A 24,756-nucleotide genomic window follows, 5' to 3' on the forward strand; every position below is an offset into this window, starting at 1 on the left:
TAAAATATGCATTTTATTTACCAAAATATGCAAAAATATGCATTTAATTTTTTATAAGATAAACACAAAAATATAGTTACAAAAAAAATATTTTTTTGTTGAAATACATCAGTGATTAGCTGTTCGTCTTTAGGGTCACGTTGCCAGTTTTTCAAATTTTTCACAATTCTATAAAATTTGAAAATTTAATTTTATATTTTAGTTGCCACTTCAATTATAAGACTTTTACACTAATCTACTACCTGATACCTATTTTAGGGGGGGGGGGGGTTGATAGGGTGTATTATATCGAAAAAACCGACTTTACGGGAATAACGCTCAAGCTTTGTAGAATTGTCGGATTCTGATGACTTTTTTTTTATCTGAAAGAAGAAGACTTCCTGCTGTGCTAGCAGCTGTACTAGCAGCTGTGCGAGTGACAGCAAAAGACTAGATAACTCATGTTTCGTCAATTAAACGGAACTAAAATATATAATATAATTGTTAATTATAAGTTGTAAACAATCAATATCGTATTGTTCTATGATTATCAGTGTATTATATTATCAGCCATTAATTAAATTGTGCGTGCCTAACATAGGACACAACTTCGAACATTATTAATATTACGGCCTACTCGGGATAGAGTAAACGACGACCAAGATTAAAGCGCTGAAAATAGATAGTGACAGTTGTAAAAACTATAATTATGCATTCCGTAAACACATTTTTTACTTTTGACTAACCACAAAGTACCAACTTGATTCACTTTCCTACCAAAAAAGATTCTGAAGTTGAAAATTGAAGTATTTTTTTACTATAAAAGGTGTTAGCAGACAAAAAAAAACACACATCATTGTAAACGCAATATATTTATCGCTACGCTCAGAATGACAGAATCTAAAATATGACATCCGATTTAAAGTAATGATACCTCTTCAAATGAAGTGGTTTGGATTTAAAATGTGGTGTACGAATTTATTACGTACTGTGTCTGGTAATTAGTAATTAACTGCTGCTGTTAGTAACTATGAAATCAAATAATACAGAATCGTAGCCAATTTGTTAATCAAACTATTTTTTTATAGTTATTACTATAGTTAAAAAATTGATTCTGATAACTCACCAAGCCTTCTTATCTCCGTTTGAGATATTTATTTTTATAAATTGTTTACATTTTTGCTTGGTAATTTCTATTGAGTATCCATATAATTAAATCATTTTTTCGGTTTGTGGATAGAGGACTAAAGCAGCATAGATTATAATAAGCAAACAGGCCAAGTACTTACGCTAACTGAAACAAATTGTATATGTACAAGATCTCTACAGGCTACAATCTTTAATTTAAAAGCTCAAAACCTCATTACAAAAATTGAATAACACCCTAGAACACTTTATACAAATATATATATAGAATGTATGAATATATTATGTATAAATAGGTATCATACAAATAAATATAAATATGTCATTATTAAATTTAAGTAGATATCCTATCATTTCATATTTTACAAATAAAATTTAAGTAAAATTATCGATTACTACTGATACTAATACTATTGATACAGTAGCTTTATTTTTATGAAAATCTAATATAGTAACTACTATTATGCAGTGTAAATAAAAATAATGTTTTAAAAAATTTTAATTTGAGTGATAATAGAAATTGTACTTTTCTAATCTATAATCATAATTTATAACAATTATAAAAATATGTTATTTATAAAGCAGTTTGCTATCTATATTTAAATTCAATCAACTTTTATTTACAAAGTATTTTTCGTTATCATTATAATTATATGATACTTGTACTGAAAATAAATTAACTTTATAAATTACAATCAGAAAATATTTGTTCTAAAAAGTACAAATTAAAATGTTCCATTCATAAAATAAATGTTGGTCATATTATTTTAATTTAAATTACATCAATTATATTGGAATAGAAAAAAATATTTCTTTATTTAAAGAAACCTTACACATCATATTTTTTTCAGTAATGGACTTAATAAAAAGGAAATTCTTGAATAAAATATTAATAACCTTCTTGCCATTGTTTGGTATCTAGCTTTGCTTGAATGACTTCCAATTGTCTTTTAGCTTCACATTGTGGAAAATTTTGTAAATCATAGTATTGTGGAGCATATTTGAGTAACCATTCCGCTAAATAAAAACAGTTAACAATTATTATAACATGGTTTACAATAATATTAATTATATCAAACACTTACGTTTTACTTCACTAACAGTCCTTATGTAATTTTTGGTGGTTAATACAAACTCATTGTAAATCACCCATTCAGGTTTATGACCTAACACCGTTGAGGGATGCAATTGGACTGTCTGATTGTCTTTTATTGTTAAATAATGTCCAGTCCGTTCTAAGTGCGCAACCTTAAAAGTTTGATAGGTAGTTATAAAAACAGTTACATCACATCTTACAAGAAATTAACTATTCAAGGTAACAAAAAAAAAAAAAATTGATGACTTCATAAGAATTATTTGAAACCTTGACAATTTTTATAAAATTAATTTTTAGTTGGGCAAGTACTTGACTAAAAAAATTTAAGTCTAATTCATCTGGTTTATATTTCTTAAATAATGAATTTATAATTCATTGGAAAAATAAATTAAAACTATAAATATCTTGAAATTTAATATTTCCCAAATATTAAATTGTTCTATACCTTATACCTATATACTTAAACTAAGAAGTCAATAATATAACCCAGCAATTTCTGTGTGAGTAGACAATTTTTAAATACCTACTCTAACAGTTTTGAATTTTCAAACAATAAAAATTGTCCTAATACTAAAAAAAAAAATAATAATTGCCTAACTTTATTAGTTTTGTATCACCTAGCAAGAATAATTAAAATATCTTACCTGCATAAAGAATCCTGTAGTTAGAGATTTACGGATATTTAAATAATAGTCCTTAGAAGTAAACTCTGTGGATGTTCGTTTTAAATTGAAACGGTCCATGATACGAGATAATTGTTGACGGACGTTATCACCAGACTTTAATGATCGATAGTTAATAAAATTATCATAGCACCATTGTGGATCTTCATTATCTAATTTAAAATTATTAAAATTTAATATTATATAGGTATATTATGGAATTATAAGTTTAAATTTAGATTCTATCTTACTTTGTTTAAATGCGTGATAAATATTGAGTAAGGTAAGATGATCCCCATCGATGTGGGCAAACCTCATTTTTGAGTCGTCGGATGCTTTCTTTGCTTCAGATGGTCGAACAAAACATTGTGGGACTAAACAAGACAATCAGGGGAGGCAGGCCAGACGGGTACGCCCGGATAAGGCCATTGTGCCTCATTTAATAACCAGCAACACACACCTAAGTAACTAACCTTATGTTAAAACCCTACCATTACACTTTGCAATTATGTTTTTTTTGAAAAATAAATTAAAAGAATAGACTAGATAAGTATGCTATACACTAAATATTAAGTTATTTTGCTAATGTAGAAAAACATATTATGCATAAATAAAAATATTAACAAAATGTTTTATTAAAAATTCTTATGTTATTGATATTAATTATCAAAAATTTGTTGAAATGTGCAAAATAGGATACATAAAATAAATAATAAATAAAATTTAATGTAAGATCAATCTCAGATCGTGTAATGAAAATTAAAACATATTGTAATAAGAAAATGTTGATCAGATTTAGTAATAAACAGAGTACAGAGCATTTGCTTTTATTTGCTTAATTTAAAATTTAGCAAAGTGCTATAGAAATTTATGTCATGTACTATGATTTTAAATTTTATGTTTGAAAGGGCTTGTTTAAATGACTTTTTTAAGCTTAGAATTTGTAATGTTTATTTTCTTTGAATTATATATTTTCTACTTTAAGATGACTAGATACATTATATTATTATAATATTGATAAATTTGTTTTGAACAGTTTAGAAAACATAATGCTCAGTGTCTTATTGAGGATTTTTTCTTAGGTTATACCATTTAGGTTCATTTAGGTAATAATTATTTAATTTGAAAAATCTATTTTATACCACAATAGATCTATGTTTAAAACATATATTTATGGGACACTATTCTAATGTGCAATCTACTGTTTAATTTATAAAAATTATTATAAAGAGATGAATATGCATCATATAAATTATTAAATAAAAATGGTTACATTAAGAAAGAGTTAACCACAAAAATAACTTTATTGATCCTACTACAGGAGCTAAAATTCAACATATTGAAAATGTATGTTATTAGATAGAACTTTAATATTCTGGGATTCTTAGCAATGGGATAGCATAATGAAAGCAGTTACAAAAATAATGATTAAAATTACAAAATAATTAAAAAATATAGAAATTAAACAAATGTGTATTATAACTATATTTTTATTTAAGATAAAAATCAATATTAAGTACATACTACAACAGAGTAGATCACACATAGGATTGGTGCCCATTAAGTTCACTAATATTGATAATGTATAATGATGAGTTATATCCAATAAATACTGATAAATATTTAATATGATTATGAAATTATGAACCAATAATATTTTGCGTTCAGTAAATACAATTATTTATGTTAAGAAAGTTAGGTACCTTAGATTTTTTCTATGTGCATGTATCTTAAATATAAACTATGATCTATATTATATGGAAGAATTTTTTTTTTATATTAAACAAAACTTAAGAAATAGTAACATAGTAGAATTATCCAAAAAAAAGTTATACAACATTAGAAACTTGTAAATTGAGTTGTATAAAATATAAATTGTATAGTTTTCACTAAAAAACAACAGTTTAAGCGATTATTTATAAAATATAAAATTTGTGTAAGGGTTCAAAATTAATGCTCAATTAGCATGTTTGTATGAAAATGTTCCTTGGATTTCAAAAATTCTTAAAAATTTGAAAAATAAAAATACAGGGGTGCGACTTTTACGTACGTATGAAATATTACTTATAGGTAACGTAAACAAAAAATGAATACTTTAATTGTAACGCTGATAAAAGTTATACTTTGTACAATACTGACTATAGTTAAAAGTACATTTAATAACAAAACAAGGTACAAAAATGATGCTTATTAGTGTCATCCGTAGTGAACGTATCTAATAAATTCTTAAATATCAGAAATGAAAAGTATCCAAAAACTTTAAATAATATTTGAATTTTTTAACTAAGTTTCTTTGTAACCGCAATCAGTTTAATGCACGTTAATGAAATGGAATACTTTAAAAAGTGTCAATGTATAATGTGCCAATGCAATAAAGAAAACATAAGGTACTGACAGAACTTTCTGAAGTCGATCCATACAAAATATTAGTATAATATATTATAATATATATCAATATATATCCTTCAAAACTTAAAATTAATCAATGCCTAACGAAACTATTATGTTAATATAGTTGAATTGTTTTTTTCTCCTAATATAAAAATAACGGAAATTGGAAAAGTATAAAAAATATTATTTTTCAATTATAAAATTAACTAACCTGACAACATAGCTGTTATCGAAAGGATTTCATTAGAGCAACTAAGTGAGCATGAAGCAATCAACATCTTTGCTAACTGTGGATCTAGAGGAAACTCAGCCATAATATTGCCCAAATCTGTAAGATTACCATCATCATCCAGAGCTGATAAATAGTTAAGTAACTCCAAAGCTCTCATTAAAGTTTCTGGTGCTATAATTTTCAAATTTATTATAAGTCATGAAATTAAATTAAATTCAATGAATTAATTCATAAAATAAGTGACATTTACCTGGAGGATCCATAAAATCAAAATGTACTAAATCATCGATACCCAGTTTCTTTAGTTGTAATACTACTGAACCTAAATTTGAACGTAATATTTCAGGATATGTATTTTCTTGCATTTCATTTTTGTATGCTTTCTCAGTATATAACCTATGTTATGGATAAAATAATAGTTACAATATTTAACAATTCATTAAAAATGTAGATAAAAAGCAAGTTACCAACCATTTGCAGTTTTAAATCAATTTTTAATTATTATCATACTTAAGTAAAATAAAAAACATTCTAAGTCTAACTGTCTTCTGAAAATACTGTTAAATGTGATAAGTGTATTTAATTATTACACACATCATGTGTCAATTTGATATATAACTTAATACATTTTGAGCTGGCGGTAATTTGCATATTTTGATACTAATATTTAATAAGATAAATCTATTTACCTGAAACACTTTCCTGCTCTTGTACGCCCCGCACGACCAGCTCTTTGTTGAGCAGAAGCTTTACTAATAGGAGACACGAGCAATGACTCAACACGGATACGAGGATTATATACCTATTTAAAAATATATTTTAGTATGACTATATTTTATATTTTTCTTGTTAAACAGTACTTTTTGTTTAGCAAATCCAGGATCTATCACAAATACAACTCCATCAATAGTTAAAGATGTTTCAGCAATATTTGTGGAAACTACTACTTTACGTCCTATAGCTCCATTTGCCTTATTTGGGGGAGCTGCCTCAAAAATTCTTTGTTGTAAATTTGGAGGTAGAGTAGAATATAATGGAATACATTTCAATTCACCAACATCTGGACCTAAATTGTCAATTTCTTTTTTTATTCTTTTACAAGCTTCTTCAATTTCCTAAAACAAAGTTATTCATACATTGATACCTATAAATAGTATATCTTATAAAAATTAAATATTACTTCCTGTCCTGTAAGAAATAGTAAAATATCTCCAGCCACTTCTTCACACATATGGATTTGAATAACTGTACGAATTGCTGCTTCTAAATAATCTCGTTCCGGTTCTGGAGTATAAAATATTTCTACAGGGAATGTGCGGCCAGGAACATTCATAAGTGGGGCATTATCAAAATATTGCTGAAATAAAACAAGTTTGAATACATAAACAAAACAGAACTTGTAAATAAAAATAATATAGTAGGTAAATTAATTTACTTGAAATTTTCCAGCATCTAACGTAGCGGACATAATAACTAATTTAAGATCCTTTCTCTGTTTAATAACTTCTTTAAGAACACCCATTAATATATCTGTAGCTAAAGTTCTCTCGTGAGCTTCGTCTAGAAGAATAACTTGATATGTTTCTAACATGGGATCAGACATACCTTCACGGAGCAACATACCATCTGTCATGTATCTATACAAATATTTACAAGTTTAGATTTAAAACTCATTATTCAATAAGCTGATTAAATGTCATTACTTTAAAAGTGTTCTGGATGAAGAACAATCCTCAAAACGTATACTGTAACCAACTTCAGAACCAAGGCAAACATCCATTTCTTCAGAAACTCGCTGTGCTACAGACATGGCAGCTACTCTTCGAGGTTGAGTACATGCAACACCTTTGCGACCACATACCGAAGAATATTCTACACACCTAATAAATGGAATATTGATTGGATTAATAAGAAATATGTCCTTGGATAAAAATACAAAATTAATGATCCACACAATTTATTTACCATTGTGGTATTTGAGTAGTTTTTCCTGAACCAGTTTCACCGACTAGCACAATACATTGATTATTCTTTAAAAGACTCATAAACTCATCTTTGTACTCAAATACAGGCAATTGTATTCGTTTCTTATGAAGTTCAAAATACCTAAATGTTCGAAGTAATATTATAAGTGTTAATATGGTACAAGATAAATAATATTCAAACTAAAAATGTCCTAGCTAACTTACTTAGGAGTAAATGGTAAATTAGTGTAAGGATTTGTTTGTAATTGAGTTGAAGCACTAGGTTTCATATACACTTGTCCTCCTCCTTCAGCCCTGAAAAAATAAAAATCATGATTAATCAAGTATTTAAATTGATATTATCTTTTATACATTTTTGTCCATCACACGGTTAGGTTAATTAAATTAAAACCGCTTAATTTAATATTTTTTTTTCTATATCAATAAAATTAATTATAATAACATGAAGTTATTTGAAGATTGATAGTTAATATAAATATAGTAGGTACCAGTGATAAATCTATTATGATTAATAGTGCATACAATGTGTAGTAGATAAATCTAGAGACTGATTAATAATATTTTAATAATTAATATTGTTTGATAAGTTTTTGTTTTTAATGTAGCATTTGCTTTGGATTAGAATACAATTCGGCACTAAACTGCTGATCTAGTTTATAAATAAATGTTTGATTACAGATAAATATTAAATGATTCTATAGAGGAAGATACATACTACGGGAACACACATGATATTTTAACCACAATTTAAGTAGGTACTGTAATTAAACATACCAAATATCAATGAAAAAACATAAATATTTTAAAAACTATAGGGTCACACAATACTATTATCGACTATCATCCTAACGTGTGTATAATAACACTACAGCTTGTGAAAGTCAATAGTAGAGTTGGTTTAGTTAGTTGAATCAGAGACATAAAACGTTTGAAAAAGTGTCAGCTTACAGCGTACAGTGAAGATATAATGTACAATAATATTATCTTTCATACACGATAACCATAATTATGCTTACTTTTTGTTTTTGGTGATGTACGGATCAATTATATCAAGACGTCGTTTAGACATGATGGCGTTCGTTTAGTGTAATCTTCGTGCACGTGATATTGAAACAAACGGAACTCGTAAGACGGCAAGCTCATTCACGCCTACTTCTGATAGAATGTCTAGAACTCGTGTCGTTCGTGTTGAAACAATTCATTTATGTACGTGAAAACGTTAAGTGTAAACGGACAAACAACGACAATCAAAAAATGGCACACACAAAACAAGTAACATGTGAGATGCCACTGAGAATGTCTGAGATTGTGAGCGCCAGGAAAATAGGTGCGAGATCGGTAAAATGTTCACCGCTAAGCACATCGGGACAACACTGAAGAGTTAAGAGATAATGGGACCGGACGGGCGGTGAAGTGGCGGTAGTTACTAGTTGGCAACAATGTGAGATGTAAACAACAATCTGTCCACGGACGGGACGTCGCGGGAAGCCAAGCCGGTCATCGAGCTTGCGGGATTGAACGGTGATTGAACGGGGATTGGTCACACTGTTTTAGAAAAGTTTCCAAATGAGATAAGATTGCTTATAAACTTAATATAACTTTATATAAGTTCTTTTAAATCATGGTTTTTAAAAATCTATTGGCGATTATCACGGCCGGGTTGCATAAACGTTCTGTAACGACTTACAGATCTTTAAGTGCGCTAACGGCTCTGTAAATAAAATTAGGTATTGCTTGAACGCTCTGTAAATTATCGGCTACTGGACCTGTAAACTGCAGATAGGATTTTGCAATTTAACAAATTGATGTATAATCTGAGCATTGATTTTATTATAAGTACCTATACCTAATGGCTTATTTGAACCGAGTTCAAATTATTTGTATTTTTGAGAATCGTTTAAATTGAACAATATAATTATAAATGTTTAGCATAATGCTTATATAGGGCACTTGAATGATGCCATATATAATTATTTTTTGAAAATATCTGTTTATAATTGTATATTCATTTACTTTTTGAATATGAAAGAAACAGAGTTAAATGTTTTTGTTTTGTTGCTTGTCATACTCATATACATTGTTTTAAAAATTATATTTGTATTATACAGCTGAACGTGTAAAGCAGTAACATTATATCGTTCGATGATAAATATTTAAGTACTCACCTACCTGATAAAAAAAAATTAAAAATACACTTATGATGTAATACTTTAAAAAAAATATTTACATGTTAATCATATTAATTAAAAACATATTTTAATAAATAATGCATTACATCATTAAAAATAAACAATTAGAAAGAAAGTAGGTATTTCAATTTAATTTCAATAAACCTATTACTTTCTGACAGATTTACTGCTAACAGCATATTAATACACAAACACATACATTTGTGTACTTGTATCAGGTACCTAAATTGGCTAAATTATATATATATAATATATATAATGTAATTTTGTAAATGGTAAATCTATTTCTACATATGTATGGGCATATGGCTATCACAAAGATTTACAAAATTTTTTTTCGAAGAAACTTAAAATTGTCGATTAATTGATCCAAAATTTTTATTTGGAAATTCCCACGTCATAATAGGAGTTTTATAATTTTATATTATTTATTTTGATATAAGCCTATAATATATACAAGGTGATTTACCAAGCATATAACTCGCTTAAATTTTTTTTATCTATAAATAAATTATTTAAATTCTGATTTTTAACATTTTTGAGTAAGTAACGTATACTTGAGGAGTATATTTTAAATTATTTAGAATTTGTATACCATTTCCTGTGACGATACAAACATCTTTTTTCAAATGAGACCGACCTTTTTTACTGTAACTTATTAGCAAATGATTTTTTTTGAAAATGTTGATCTATCTAAATCGAAATTTCAACAAGTAGTTTCTGAGTTATTAAAATATTTAATTTTGTCAAAACCGGTTTAATGTAAGATTTTTCGTCATTTCATAAAATTTTTTTTGGATTTACCCAAAAGTAGGTAGGCACCTAGGTAGTCAGCCGGAGACAAGTGGTGGGTAGTATATAGATAACAACTAAATCAAATTTGCTACCAGAAACCACCCGTTCTAATCATTCTAACAACTATAAAACGTGTAACTACCTGCACGGATTAAAAAACACACATGAATGATTTATGAATTTCTTCGCTAAGAATCTATAAAATGAGTATGAGCATATGCTTGGTTAATCGCCCTGTTAAGCCCTAGGTAAAGTTTAAAATAAGTTAATTTTACATTGATGATTAATAGTTAATACTTAGGTACTATAATAATATAATAATATATGTTCCATAATTATTTTACTATAAAAAAAAAATATAATCTCATATATCTATTCTTATTTTTTCTTATTAATTAAAAACGAAATAACAAAGTGTACCTATGCCTATTGGCTTTTACTAAATATTAAATACTATTACCAAGAACTAACCCACCTGGCCACCTGCTAGATGCCTGCAGGCACTCAACATTCTTACAAAATATAACATTTTTATTAAATCTACTATAATACAAGGTTGAAGGTATACCTTATAACAGAATGACCTGACAAATAACATAACTTTTGTTCTAATCAAAAAAAAATCTATTCATAATTTATAGACGCTTGTGTTACAACTTACAAGTAGAGTATACAATTTTATATAGGTATTTATTTTTTGATAATGAACCTTTTTTTAACGTATTCTTTTTCGGAATTTTCATTCAGACATAAGTCAATCTTAAATTATTTATCATCCATAATCCCTATAATTTTCATGATTTTTGTTATATACGTTTAACTATAGTATCATTTTTTATTATGTATACAACTATAACATACAGATCAAATGTGTTATAATTTATTATCGAACAAATTGATTAAGAGGACGTAATACTAGTATTTGTTGTCTCCGTCTTACAAGTGCAGCGTAACATGGCAAATTTACGCTCAGCAGAACACGCGTAGCTTCGTTAGTTTAAAAATTAGAGTGAATTGACCTATTATGAAACTTGATGGTAAGAATATTATTTGTGTTTTATATTGGATTTTTAAGATAGTTCAATTTTTTAGCAAGTTATGCGTATATAATATACCGTAAATTAAAAATGCTCATAACTCACTTAAAAACTGAATCATCGTAAAAAATCAACGGACAAACACAGATAATGTTCTTACCATCAAGTTTTATAATAGGTCAATTCACTCTAATGTTTAAACTAACGAAGCTACACGTGTTCTTCTGAGCGTAAATTTGCTATGTTACGCACTGGTAAGACGGAGACAACAAATACTATAGTGTTACGTCCTTTTAATCATGCCATTCACGTATTACCTGTACCTAATATATTAATATGTAATAAAAGAATAAACATTAACTGAAAAAAAAAATTTTATTTTAGATGAAACTATTATTTAGTATATTACTTATAACAATCCATTGAATTTTCAAATTGCTATTTCAACTTATACTTTAACATTTTGTATGTCAACTAAAAAGAAAAATATAATTATTAGTAGGTTCTATCACAAAATAGATTAAATCTTATATATTATAGCTATGTGCTTGTCACCTATGTACTATTGGCTTTTTTATATCCCTATTGGTTTTGACATTATACCAGTGTATCTATAACACCTATAGTCTAGGTAGAAATATTACACCTAAATACGGCTAAATATAATATTATATTATTAAATCGTTTTAAATGAATAGTAATTATATTTATTATGATATGTCTATAATCTATATTACTTTATATACAATAAGTACCTATGTCCTATACATAGTATGACTATATTAATTAATGTATAAGTAATTAGTAGGTACCTACCTATAATCTATATATAAATATATTATATTATATATATGGGTCATGAGTAAGTATAATTATGTATCTATTGTATCTATTCAATATTCGGATGAAAATAATGTTATTTGTTTTAATAAATGGTTTGCATTAACATAAAAATATTTTTTTTTAAATAATACCTATCTCGAAATTATATATAATATACATTATACAATTAGGTACTATGAAGAATTAAGAATTTGTAATCCTAGTGTGAGTATTTATGATTTAACTGAATCCTAAACAGATTATGTTTCTAATACAGAAGTCTACAGGTATTTAAAAAAAAAAACAATATGACATCTGTTAGCCTCGACGCGCGTACCTACTATATGAACTAAAAAAGTTGTAGTGGTTAAGGAAGAAAATCGGGTCATTACCTCAACCATTCTCGATACTTCCTACATCCTATCTGGGTCAGTATGCAGGAATGTCGAGTGTAATATATAATTAAATACGTAACGAAATTACATTTAAAGGCAAAATTGAATGATAATGTTTACTACTATATTATAGTTCCTATTGTACAGCTAAATTTAAAAAGAAACTTTTTTTATTACTTATTATTTAGAAAATATTAACCATAATTTATTAGTTATTTATTACAATTATACAAAAGAAGCGTATAAATTGTATAACACGAAAAGATAATAAATAGAAATTGTACGATGTATATATTAATATATTATTGGTGTATTTAATAATTAAATGGGTAATATAATTTTCTTGTTCCAAATTGAAAACATAAATATAACTATTTGTAATTTGTATACATTTATTTTCGTCGCTAGATAAATTTTATACCTATATAAAATTATTAAAACTTAATTATACGTCTATTACGTGAGAAATTGATGCTTTGTTTAAAAAAATTAGTTATACTTTCTCGTCACAAAAATGATTAAACTAAGTATAAATGTGTACTATAGCAGTTTTGCATAAATACTATTAATAATAGATACCCCATTTTGAATTCTAAGCTAATTTAACTATTTACAAATATACATTATTCACCCATGGTTTTTAGTATTACTTTATTAATTTATTATACACCTATAGGCTATAAATGTAGGTACGGTACCTATATATTACATTTCACACCTTATTAATTAATTACTAATTAATTATTCAGATTATAGGTTTATTAGAAATGCTCAAACATTAAATATTATAAATAATAACACACGTATAAGTAAAGGTAGGTAATATATAGGTATTGTTAATGAATTACCCATACGTCCATACATGTATACTATCTATTTATATATATATTTTAAGCAAACCCTTTTAAAAATTATATTTTATTTATGAATTAGGCAATACTTTTTTTTATTTACCTATCTATATATTTTGAAATTGTATTGATAGCCTTATGCATATTACCTGCGTTATTTATTTATTTATTATTATTTTGCAAACAAACAATAATTATTACAATATTTAAATTTTTTCATTTTACGGTAGGTACACATTTTGATCCTCGTACATATCATACAGAATTTTAAGCTATAAGCTTATGTTTGGAAATGACGACAATGTACTTTTTATAAATTTTTACTATTTTACCCAATATATAATAATTAATCTTGAATTCCAAAACTCAACAACTCCATCCAGAACGGCTAATAGGTACAAGTGTTGTTTAAATATGAGGTGCGAAATTATATTATAGACATGTATTTGTTTAATCAATATACACAATAAATATGATTGAATATTATTATTGTGAATCAAAAATTATTATTATTTTGTACGAATATTCTTGTCAACCTTATAGTCTTAACTCTTTAGACAATATCGAGAGTAGGTAGGTTATAGAACTTTAAAAGGTACCTACTATATCTACAATATAGTTCGGAATATAGGTCGTATACGTTTTGAACTATAGAACTATACAAACATGATGATTAGTATACCAATGCTAATGTCAAATAGATGTAGGTATACAATTTTTTATATTATTGGTAAAGTAGTGATGTGTGGTGATTGCAATGTGTTTAATTCGTATTTTTTACGTCACGATGTGAACGCGCTTACTTGGCAGTGCGTAGTAGGTATACCTACTCTTTAGTGAATATGATAGCTGTTGTTAGGAAGGCAGGATCCACGATTCACGAGTCAAGTTCGGTGGGGCTCAGTCTGGGTCAGTAGAGTGCCGGACTCGAATGTGTCATCAGGTCAATGTGCTATACATTAAAATCAAGACGTTATGATTTCAAAACTATCAAGAATTTCGGTAAATATTTACTATTATACTTACGATATTATTATATTTTTACGTTAAGATAATGTTACTAAATAATTAGTTAAAAACCAAATGAGAAAAATAACGTTTAATGTTAAATTAGGTATATCTAACAATAACATTATATTATTATTGTATAATGTGGTTATGATGGAAAGGTTTCTACTTATTTTTTAAAGTTATCGTTCTTTAAATGTTCATTTATTTATTTAGTATAAATCTGTATAATTATGATTAGTTTGTGTTTTTACGAATTTTAATTTTAATCTTAAAATTAAAAATCATTTAAATTTTGTTATTGCTATTGTTTATTATTATTGTTCTGATTAATATTGTTTTAAATTTTAATTAAACTCTGTTGGTAAATCTACATTACGAGACTTAAACGCTTGCGTACAATAATAATATTATAAAATTATAAAATATTTATATTAATCGTTTTTAAAACTATACTCACTAGTCACTACCATTTTAGAGCAGTAATTATAAACATAAAAACATTAGTTTTGTATATGTGTCAACACGCATATTTATTTTCAATGCTTATAAATAATAAATATCAAAAATCAAAATGTAAATATAATAATAAAGTAACGATTCAACTTTGAATAAATTGTTTGAAAATAAAATATAGTTTTGATAGCATATTAAATATACAAAATATTATAAAGCATATTAAATACAACCTACTTAAATATACCTACAACCAATACTCATTAGTTATTACATGGATCATAGACATATACTAAACACCTTTTATTTTAAATCAAAACCATTTTTTTGAGAAAAGACAAAATATTTTGTCAATGTATATTACCTATTTATTCAAGATTTTAGATGAATTCATTTTCTGTATTAATATATTTATTTTTTTTTTTTGTTACATTAATAATCTATTATACAATCTGTAAATTTATTTTTTTTTCACAATAAGTACAAGCGCTGTGGGAGTTGATGGGTTGGAGGCTTGAAAGAAGAATCCATCCAGTGATGGAACTTCTTGGTATTAATATTTAAAAAAACTGTTTGTTATACATTACAATATTACATATTAGTGTTTAGTACGATATGTTTATGAAATTCATTAATACAATTTCCTTCTATATCTATTACTAAAATACATTTTTTTTTATTTTCAATTGTTCAAATAATATGCTTTAACCTATTACACCTAATTTTGTATAACAACTTAAGGTAGTCGTAATCGTAATTCGTACAGTATAAAATATATGTAGGTACCTACAAATAAATATGTAACATAATATTCACAATTTCGAGTGTAGGTATTATTTGTAATTTATTGTTTGGAAACTACCGGTTTCATCCAAAATATCTCCTGTACCTACCTACCCAGGTTACAAAATTATAATATTTAGATAACATTTGAATAAAAAAAACACAATGCTCACAAAATAGTTGAAAGTCTGTTTTAATAAAATTAATACAAATCTATGACTAAATAATAGTTTGATATTTTATGGGTTGCGTATATATATATATAAGCCACTAGTATACAACTATGATAATTGATAACTTAACAATTAACAGTTACAATAAAATAAAATACAAATATAAAATTAGCAGTACATCAATACATTGACTATAAAAAAAAAATCCAGCCTCCAAGATAATATATTATTTTAAATAATTATTAATATATTATTTTATTCAGTTTCTTAAATATTATCATAAATGTATATAAGTATATAACCCATAATATGGTAACTTTAAGATGGATTTTAGTTGAAATCGGTAAAACGATACCAAATAAGTTACAACTAACCCTTAACTCAACGTATATTAATAAATTAAATATTTGTATGGCTTAAAACATAATAGAATATTAAAAAAAAATGTATAGTAAGTACCAATAATCTATATACAAAGCAAATAATTCGTAATTTTTTATTAAGTACCTAGTAACACGATGCGTAGGTAATGCTATATACAGACGGTCATTTACAATGGTAAATAGAGTTTTATAAGATCTTTTGTTAATTTAAAGTTACAAAATGAATTCAATTAAATGGTCTAATACTCTAATGTTTGAAAATACACCTGATCCACCATGGATAAACTATATCGTTCCACGGATTAATGGAGATTGTTACGTGAATTCGTCAAGGTTTATTTGATTATTCTTCCTTTGGACAGGGCAAACGCTATTTCAGTGATCAGTGTCGAAATACATTATTCTTATAAATTAAAAGCATATAAAATTAAAATGTAAAATAAAACTATAAGTTATTGAATAAAATGCAACTGCATATGTACTATGTAGGTACCTTCAAAGGCCAAGACAATATTTAAGCATCAGATAATTTAAAAAAATATTAAAGTAGGTATAGGTAGGTATTAAAAATGAATAAGTGTTATACTCATTTTGACTATTAACTTCTGAAGTAGACTGAACGTGTTATTTGAATTTTATAAAAATTATATTTATTTATAACTAGCTGATATTGATCTTAAATCAACATTTTAAGACGATAAGGTAACTATTATGATATTGATAGTAACTCTTTTTTTAGTATTGTTATAACTTGCAGTAGAACCTATTAAGGTACCTTATATAGGTACACTTTATATTTTATAGTTTAAGATTTAAATAAATGCCTTTATTTATATTGTATAAACTAATTTATCTTACGAAATAAATTAACTCGTGTATCATTAAATTTTATTAATTTTATTTAGTTATTAAAAAAAGTAGCAAACGCAAAACTTATTAGTTATTACTAACGGTACCGTCTTCTTTTTGACCCAGTCTTGTGTTCCTCGTGGTCACGTCGTCATGGTATAATGCTCAGTAGAAGATTTAATTATGCCAAGTAGTGCACTACTGAATCTTATTTTTTCCTTATTTAAAATAACATTATTACTTCTCAGCTTATTGGTATAGGTTTGGTGCTTAAAAAACAATTTTCTTTCATTATTTTTTCACTAAATTTATTTGTTTTCTATTTAATAAAAAAAGGAAAAGTAGGTTTCCAGATTAAATTGCTTACGAACAATGGGACTATATACCTTGCAAATAGACATCAATATGCCTGACCAACGATGACCAATGTACTTTTTTGTTGATATATCGTACATATACGATATAGGTACCTAATATATATAAAGCCGTTATAGAAGCCGATAGGTATGCTCATGCATTTCGATGTCAAATGACTGTTGAATCCGACACACTCAATAATAATATTACAAAAAAAATAATACTTTTTTGTGCAGACATTTGATACCTATAGTCAATACATCATGCTCAATCATAATATATAGCCAATATAATGATTGATACGTAAATTATGTGAAATGTCCATTTTCAATATTTACATGATCACTTATAAAATAGGTCACCATTATAACATATTCGTCTGCACAATAATACGGAATAAAGGTATTAGATATAGACGATAAAGTCAATAGAATCGTTAGGTTTTCGATATAGTGTAAGTACCTATAAGCTATAGGTAAAATTGATCTTAAGTGGGTACCTATAACCTACGAATAGTTTATATGTAGGTACGTAGTTTCGTATAGTACCAATAGAGTACTCAATTTGTAAGCACTCTAGAAGAGTATCTGCGAATCATCCTTTTTATACTTGAATTATAAGTGGATCAATAATTTTATTGGTTTTAAAACTAAGCTTGTGTAGTGTTTTTATTGGTTGTTTTGTAAAATACTAAACACATATTTTATGCAGCTCCTCTCTAATCTCTGTATCAGAAACTGATTAGGTACTAATTTAAAGAGGTTATTTTACGAATTATCGAGAAGGTAACGAGAAATAATATGAAATATATGTAACATATTTCACTATAATATAGGTATTACACTATTATTACTACCAACTATAATTATTATATATATAAAAATATAAAATATAAATATACATATCTAATATTTATATATATAATAAAATCTTTCGTTTAAACCTTTTTACTGGAAAATATTTGTTTCATTTTGGATGTATTCATATAGCATAATTAGTTATTAATTATTATATAGGTGTTCTACATTGTTGTTGATTTATACCTAATCATTTTGATTCACAATATTATGTTTATTCTTATTAATTTTAGTTCATTTGCATTGCTATCTTTCTCATTCCGAGAAACATAGCTGTTGTTCATCAACCACAAACATTTTCATCAACAGATTCGTCTACGGTTGACCCTGGGCAAGAACCTCCCGAAGGTTATTATGCTTTTATCGAAGCTCCCAGAATGGAACCGCCTAAAGTCCGTTCTCCACCTTACTTCAAATCTAACAAATTGTGTCCAGGTAAAAATTGAGCTTATTATTGTAATATTATTTATAATATAATTTTGGCTGTAGATACCTGTAGCACGAAGTATGAACTATACAATTCGCACAATTACCTACGTGGCTATGTTGTAGTCACGCATTTCGTAAAAATAATTGTGCTTCTATACTGCATATATATTTAACCATTGTAGTATATGAAATGACACTGTTCATATATTATAGGGGTCAACAAGAATCCATCAGCAAAAACATTGAATAATCTATGCGGAGATCTCAATAAAGGGTTTTTGCCAGTAAACCCAATGAAACAAAACGTTTTAGGATCACCATACCCGTTGTGAGTGTTATGAAAATTGAATATTTTACTTTTATTTCTACGCATGTATGTATATTATGTAGAGTATAACGATAAAATCTTTTTAGTGAGTTAGTGAAGAATAAAACATTAGAATTCTTCAGCAGAACATTGCCAATACTCAAAGCGGACGAAACTATACCAAAAGTAGCCAAATATGTGCCACCTGAATCGTATTACCAAAGTAGTACGACCCAAAAATACTTACAGTAAGCCTATGTACAATAACCATATAAGATATTCTAATGGCCACGCTGCCGAGAGTTTGTTTCATAATAAAAAAAAAGAGATGATAATAAATAAATAACTATAGACACATTCATTTATAATATGTGCCTATTCTTAATTTGTTTAGAGGAAAACCTTTTCGGCGAAGAGCTAAGTTCACCAATACAGATTCTCTTGATGATGTAAACATGGACGACGACGAAGATGTTCCTATAAATTCTCAAAATAGTACTAGACATTCAAGAAAGTTTTGTGACACCAGCGGTGGAGTGTAAGTTGAATTAAAATATTATTTGTATTAAAATTAAATTATTTAAATTTTTAAGTGTGGTTATATTTTTAATATTACTGACAATATGTGATCACTGATCACGATAAAAAAATATTTATTATTTTAATGAAAACATTAACAAATTATAATGTACCTACCTATACATTATAAATAAAAATAATAATTACAAGTACCTAACGAATGTATCATTTACACGAAAATGTTAATAAAAATAATGACAAATGCAATGAGCAAAAAAAGAAAAATATTATTAAATATTATAGAGTATATTAATAAAATTGAAACAAATCTTAATACAATTAAATACAAATAAATAAATACTTCAACTAGGTTATTTAACTTGGATTAAGTTTTGCTCGTGAAAAATTAAATGGCATTAGAATAAGTGGATAATATATTTTTATTATAAGGACAGTTTCGTGAACCTATAATTAAATTTATATCATAATCATTAATCAGCATACAATAAATTAAATCTTTATTAAAATAACTTATAAAAAAATTATAGAAAAACTATTGTCTATTTACTATTATCTATAAGAAGAAAAATTAAAATAATATATTTAGTCTTATTAGTTATTATATAGGTACATAATATATCTTATTATTATTTATTTTATACATATTATATATATTTTATAACTGTTATCTAGTTCAGTAAGAAGAAATTATAGGTTGTAATTTATTGAAGTTTTTAGTTCGATGAATCAAAATAGTGCTATGGATATTACGTCATGTTAGAATAATATTATAATATAGACGTTATTAATGTCGTATAGCGTGTCCTAGTTCGGCTAGTTCCATCTAGTTTAATGTAGAAAACCCGAAATGAGAATTTAGTATGACTGCACTGGAGTGTTACGTTTGTACTATTGTTGAAAAATAAAATAAAAAATTTATTTTCTAATAAATAATAAACGAGAATAAAAGGTAAAAGTTAAATTTTTAAATAACCTCTAGTTAAATTATAAAAGGTATTTTTTCCATAAATTATAATAGCTATAGTTATAACTTAGTGAATTATTCTTTTGATATGTGTTTAACTAGTTAACTTAGCGAGTTATAAGAAAATTGTTATTGTGAACACTGACCTTAATTTATGTATCTTAAATATAAGAGGAAATTTCTAATTGCATTAAAAGCAAAATGATATGACCGTGTTTTCTTTTAAAAATGTTTACAATTGTCATGATATTTTTTTGCTTCAGATTTTGCATGCTCTATAAAGTAATACAAGGACAAGCACTGTCCGGACTTATGGCTCAACGACGAACCGAACAATTAGAATATAGAACACGTGACCCGGCTCATGCTGCCGGTAATGTTATGGATGGGCCACCCACTCCCTGTCCGGCCAAAGTAGAATACGCTACACCAGTATTTGCGCGGAACTACCAGGGTATGTGGCGATATGTAGTGCAAATTCCGTACGAAGGATATTTTACCCAGACCGTAGAGGTGACTAAGTGCACGTACGTACATTTTCAACGTAAATAATACTATATAAATAGGTATTTCTGAAAAATAAGAAGTTTAAAAATAAAATCAAAGGTTAAAGTACCCTTATTTTTGCAAAATTCTGTAGATATACTAAATAATATGTTCATTAATAAAATATGTTATTTCTTCTTAGTCAAACTAAATGTCATTACATTGAGGGAGGATGTCTGTCATCACCGAGATGGGTAAGCCTGTTGGTTGCAGAGGTTTACTACCCAGACACGTATTTACCATCTGCTTCTAACAATCGAAGATTGCCAGTACCACCACCACAACAAGGTATGTACAAAACACAGGCACAAGGTGATGATCCACCTTCAGTACAAGACTTTCAAAACTACCAGCAATATTTACATAAACGTGCTACTCAAGGTGCTCCTGACCCTTTGCCCTCCCAATCATCTACTTCGACATCGAAGAAAAAGCCACATTGTGACGGTATTGACGAACTCGGATGTTTTCAAGCAAGTATTTTTTGATAAACTATACAAAATCTTGGGAAATTTTATTTTATTTTTACAATCAGGTGGTTTTAATTTAAAAATGTATTATTTTAATTTGGGTACCCCTAGTTGCTTAAATATGATTAAAACTAAAACAAATTACCAAGATTTATTAAATTATATTTTTTTTTAAATTTATCCGAGATACCTTCCCATTATATTATGTAGGTACAAAAATATATTTTTAGCTAAGAAACAAAATATTATTATATTGGAAATAAACAAAAATTTAATTTTTTTAGGTGAGACTTTACTATGACTGGTTTTTGATTCCTGGAAGTTGCAAATGCTGGAGACCAGATTATTTTGCAAGATATGTAAAAAGAAAATCAACATCGCCTGAACTGTAAAAGCGTTTTTATTTAAATTAGATGAATATGTAAATACGAATTTATACGTTAGTTGTATATTATTATAATTAATAATTAATATTGTATTTTATAGTTTATACTATTTAAGACTCAATAGATAAGTATAAAAACGACTTATATATAAAGGATAAGCAGAATCCTTTAAAAATTGATTTGTTTTAATTATATAAATATGAGATTTTAAAAATTCTTAAATCAAATATTCATTTAAGGATTTTTTAAATCCACTGTCCATATTTTGACTTTGAATTTTTAAATTCCAATGATTTTAAAACATGCTCAATTTTGGACACATAATATTATAAACTATAAAGAAATTAAATATTGTATTTTATGTATAGGGATATATATAATATATAAGGATATATTCTTATACTTACAAGGATATTAAGTTGACTTTATTTTATAGAGGGGGGACTGACATTATTTAAAAAATAGGTTTATTTACAAAACCAAAGACAACTCCCTCCATCTTCGGAACATTATTCATTTTTCTGAAAGGGCAAACCCGAATCCCTCCGATCACTGAATAATATGTGTATTTTTTAGGTAAAAAAACGCATGTAGAATGTATAGAAATATTATAATATAAATAAATTGTACAATCTAATCTAGAGTATATGTATTTTTTTTATTATTTGAAATAACAAACAAGTGTGAAACTTAAGTTATTTCAATAGTTGTATACAATTTCCTCAGAAATATCAGATCTACGAGGCCCCATGTATCTCTTTATAGATCGGTACTACATTTGACTATTTCCATATCTATTTTACTGGCTATAGTTATTAATTATACAGTTTTACACCACGAAAGTCTGAGCATGCTTTATATACATACAAATACAAACTATATTTATTTTATAATATTTATATTTGAGTTTTATCAGATAATAAATTAACAGTTTGTTATCAACAAAAAGTATTTAAGTAAATATAATATATTATTAATAAAAATGCAAAAAACGTACTTTATAAATAAAAAGTATAATATAATATTATCATGTCTGAAATCTGAATAGTTTTTCGAATGTTAATAAATTAGTCAATCCATTTTAGTTATTACTTTATCTATACATAATATACTATTTATTATTATAGATAAATCGCAATTCGCAATACGGCAATACCTCTTGAAATATTTATACTAGTGATAAATTATAAATTAAAAAATCCCTATTCAAATCAAGTACCTAACTAAAATAGTAAAATAGTATTATTGCATTATTAAGCAATATGTTATGTATAAGTGAGGTACCTACCTAATTTAAAATATTAGCTTAAAAAAATGCATCATATTGTTTTTTTTATAATTATAAATCTAATATTGTGATATGGAATTTAAATCCATATTAAAATAAGTACCTATATATTATTTATATATACAATTTAACATTCTCGAGTACTCAACAAAACAAACCGATGTGATTAATTTATTAATTTAGGTAATTTGTGTAAGTAATAATAGTATACATTTTTGTACTTTATTTTAATAATAATTCAATCTTTTCCTACAATAATTTTATTAATGCTACTATAATACCTACATGATATATTATTATGATGTGTTTTATCATTTTTATGACGGATATGTTTTATGAATAATGAATTAAACTACCTACGCGTTTATACAGTTTGTTTTTTAATTACTTTCTCTTCATAAACGCATTTATTTTAATTAAAAAAATCAATAGCTGTAAACCTATATAGAACCATTGTTTTTACAATAATGTAATAGTTCTAATTCTAAGAGCATAATATTATTATATCACTTAATATTTTTCATCATGTATTGTTGTGCATTTTTTTCTACGGATATGTCGTGTACAATAATATGTTTTTATGCTATTTATATAGCTATCGACTACCAGCTAGCCATAGCTCATGGGTAGGTACAACATAATATGTTTGGTAACAGTCATTAATAATAGGGCGTAGGTACATGGTTGTACAAAAAAAATAAAAACACAACGTTTATGTTAGTATGTTACTACAGTGACGGTTATTTACCAAGGTTTTTTTTTATTACATGAATAATGCATTAAGGAAATATAATTTAAACGTGCATGGACATTGGTCATGTTATTCAAACTATTATGGTTGTCGTGTAGGTTAGGTTATAGGTACTCGTCTCTTTTCCACTCGCGTCTCGTATACCTACGGACTACGGTCAATAGTCATAGGCAGTAAATACCTATGCACGTATATATATTATATTTATATGATTATATTATATAAAATATATTTATTTAATAAAACATCACATAGATTCTGGGTGAAACGATGAATCTATTGATTTTACAATGATATGTTATTTTTTATTTAATTTTTTTTTTCGTTTTTGTCATCACCTTTTAGGACAGTAAATGCTTAGATTTTCTTCAACAGTATCTTTTCTGATAGGAAAGTGAACCTAGTTGGTACGTTGGGGGTTCAAAGTAAAAATTCCTAGTAGTTTTCAAAAGCGCCGTGAAAAACAAAAGAAAAATTAAGGAAAAACAGGAATTTTTACGCATTTTCAGTTTCCATTTTTTTTTTCTATAAATATCAATAAAATTTTATTTGTTGGGTAAAAAAGCGCGAACATTTAATGCAAAGCTCCTGATATATTGTTACAATAGCAGTTGAAAAATATTAAAAAT

General features: G+C 26.4%; 2 protein-coding genes across 5 annotated transcripts; one reads left to right on the top strand and one right to left on the bottom strand.

Annotated features, from left to right (window-relative positions):
- Window positions 1-1,719: 1,719 nt before the first annotated feature.
- On the bottom strand, window positions 1,720-8,852 carry LOC132939101 (putative pre-mRNA-splicing factor ATP-dependent RNA helicase PRP1). Of its 3 annotated transcripts, XM_061006121.1 has the most exons (14): window positions 8,508-8,848; window positions 7,696-7,785; window positions 7,472-7,612; window positions 7,210-7,386; window positions 6,942-7,143; window positions 6,687-6,863; window positions 6,367-6,621; window positions 6,196-6,308; window positions 5,757-5,902; window positions 5,486-5,677; window positions 3,135-3,257; window positions 2,866-3,056; window positions 2,211-2,373; window positions 1,720-2,142 (listed from the first exon to the last, which is right to left on the bottom strand). In XM_061006121.1, the coding sequence occupies exons 1-14, from the start codon at window positions 8,558-8,560 to the stop codon at window positions 2,015-2,017; spliced, it is 2,151 nt and encodes a 716-aa protein (XP_060862104.1). In that variant the 5' UTR covers window positions 8,561-8,848; the 3' UTR covers window positions 1,720-2,014. The 3 variants fall into 3 exon arrangements, 2 of the variants coding, with proteins under 2 accessions (XP_060862104.1, XP_060862105.1); XR_009663953.1 differs by lacking the exons at window positions 1,720-2,142; window positions 2,211-2,373 and having other exon boundaries at window positions 3,031-3,056; window positions 3,135-3,343; window positions 8,508-8,852; XM_061006122.1 differs by lacking the exons at window positions 1,720-2,142; window positions 2,211-2,373; window positions 2,866-3,056 and having other exon boundaries at window positions 3,213-3,351; window positions 8,508-8,851.
- A 5,570-nt stretch (window positions 8,853-14,422) lies between these two features.
- Window positions 14,423-22,732, top strand: LOC132939637 (uncharacterized). 2 transcript variants are annotated; one of them, XM_061006916.1, is made up of 9 exons: window positions 14,423-14,582; window positions 18,680-18,881; window positions 19,089-19,203; window positions 19,290-19,430; window positions 19,577-19,720; window positions 20,950-21,213; window positions 21,375-21,520; window positions 21,614-21,705; window positions 21,987-22,732. In XM_061006916.1, the coding sequence occupies exons 1-9, from the start codon at window positions 14,556-14,558 to the stop codon at window positions 22,092-22,094; spliced, it is 1,239 nt and encodes a 412-aa protein (XP_060862899.1). In that variant the 5' UTR covers window positions 14,423-14,555; the 3' UTR covers window positions 22,095-22,732. The 2 variants fall into 2 exon arrangements, with proteins under 2 accessions (XP_060862899.1, XP_060862898.1); XM_061006915.1 differs by having other exon boundaries at window positions 21,375-21,705.
- The last annotated feature ends 2,024 nt before the right edge of the window (window positions 22,733-24,756 follow it).

Source organism: Metopolophium dirhodum, chromosome 2, assembly GCF_019925205.1.
Source record: "Metopolophium dirhodum isolate CAU chromosome 2, ASM1992520v1, whole genome shotgun sequence".
In the NCBI taxonomy this organism is placed as follows: domain Eukaryota; kingdom Metazoa; phylum Arthropoda; class Insecta; order Hemiptera; family Aphididae; genus Metopolophium; species Metopolophium dirhodum.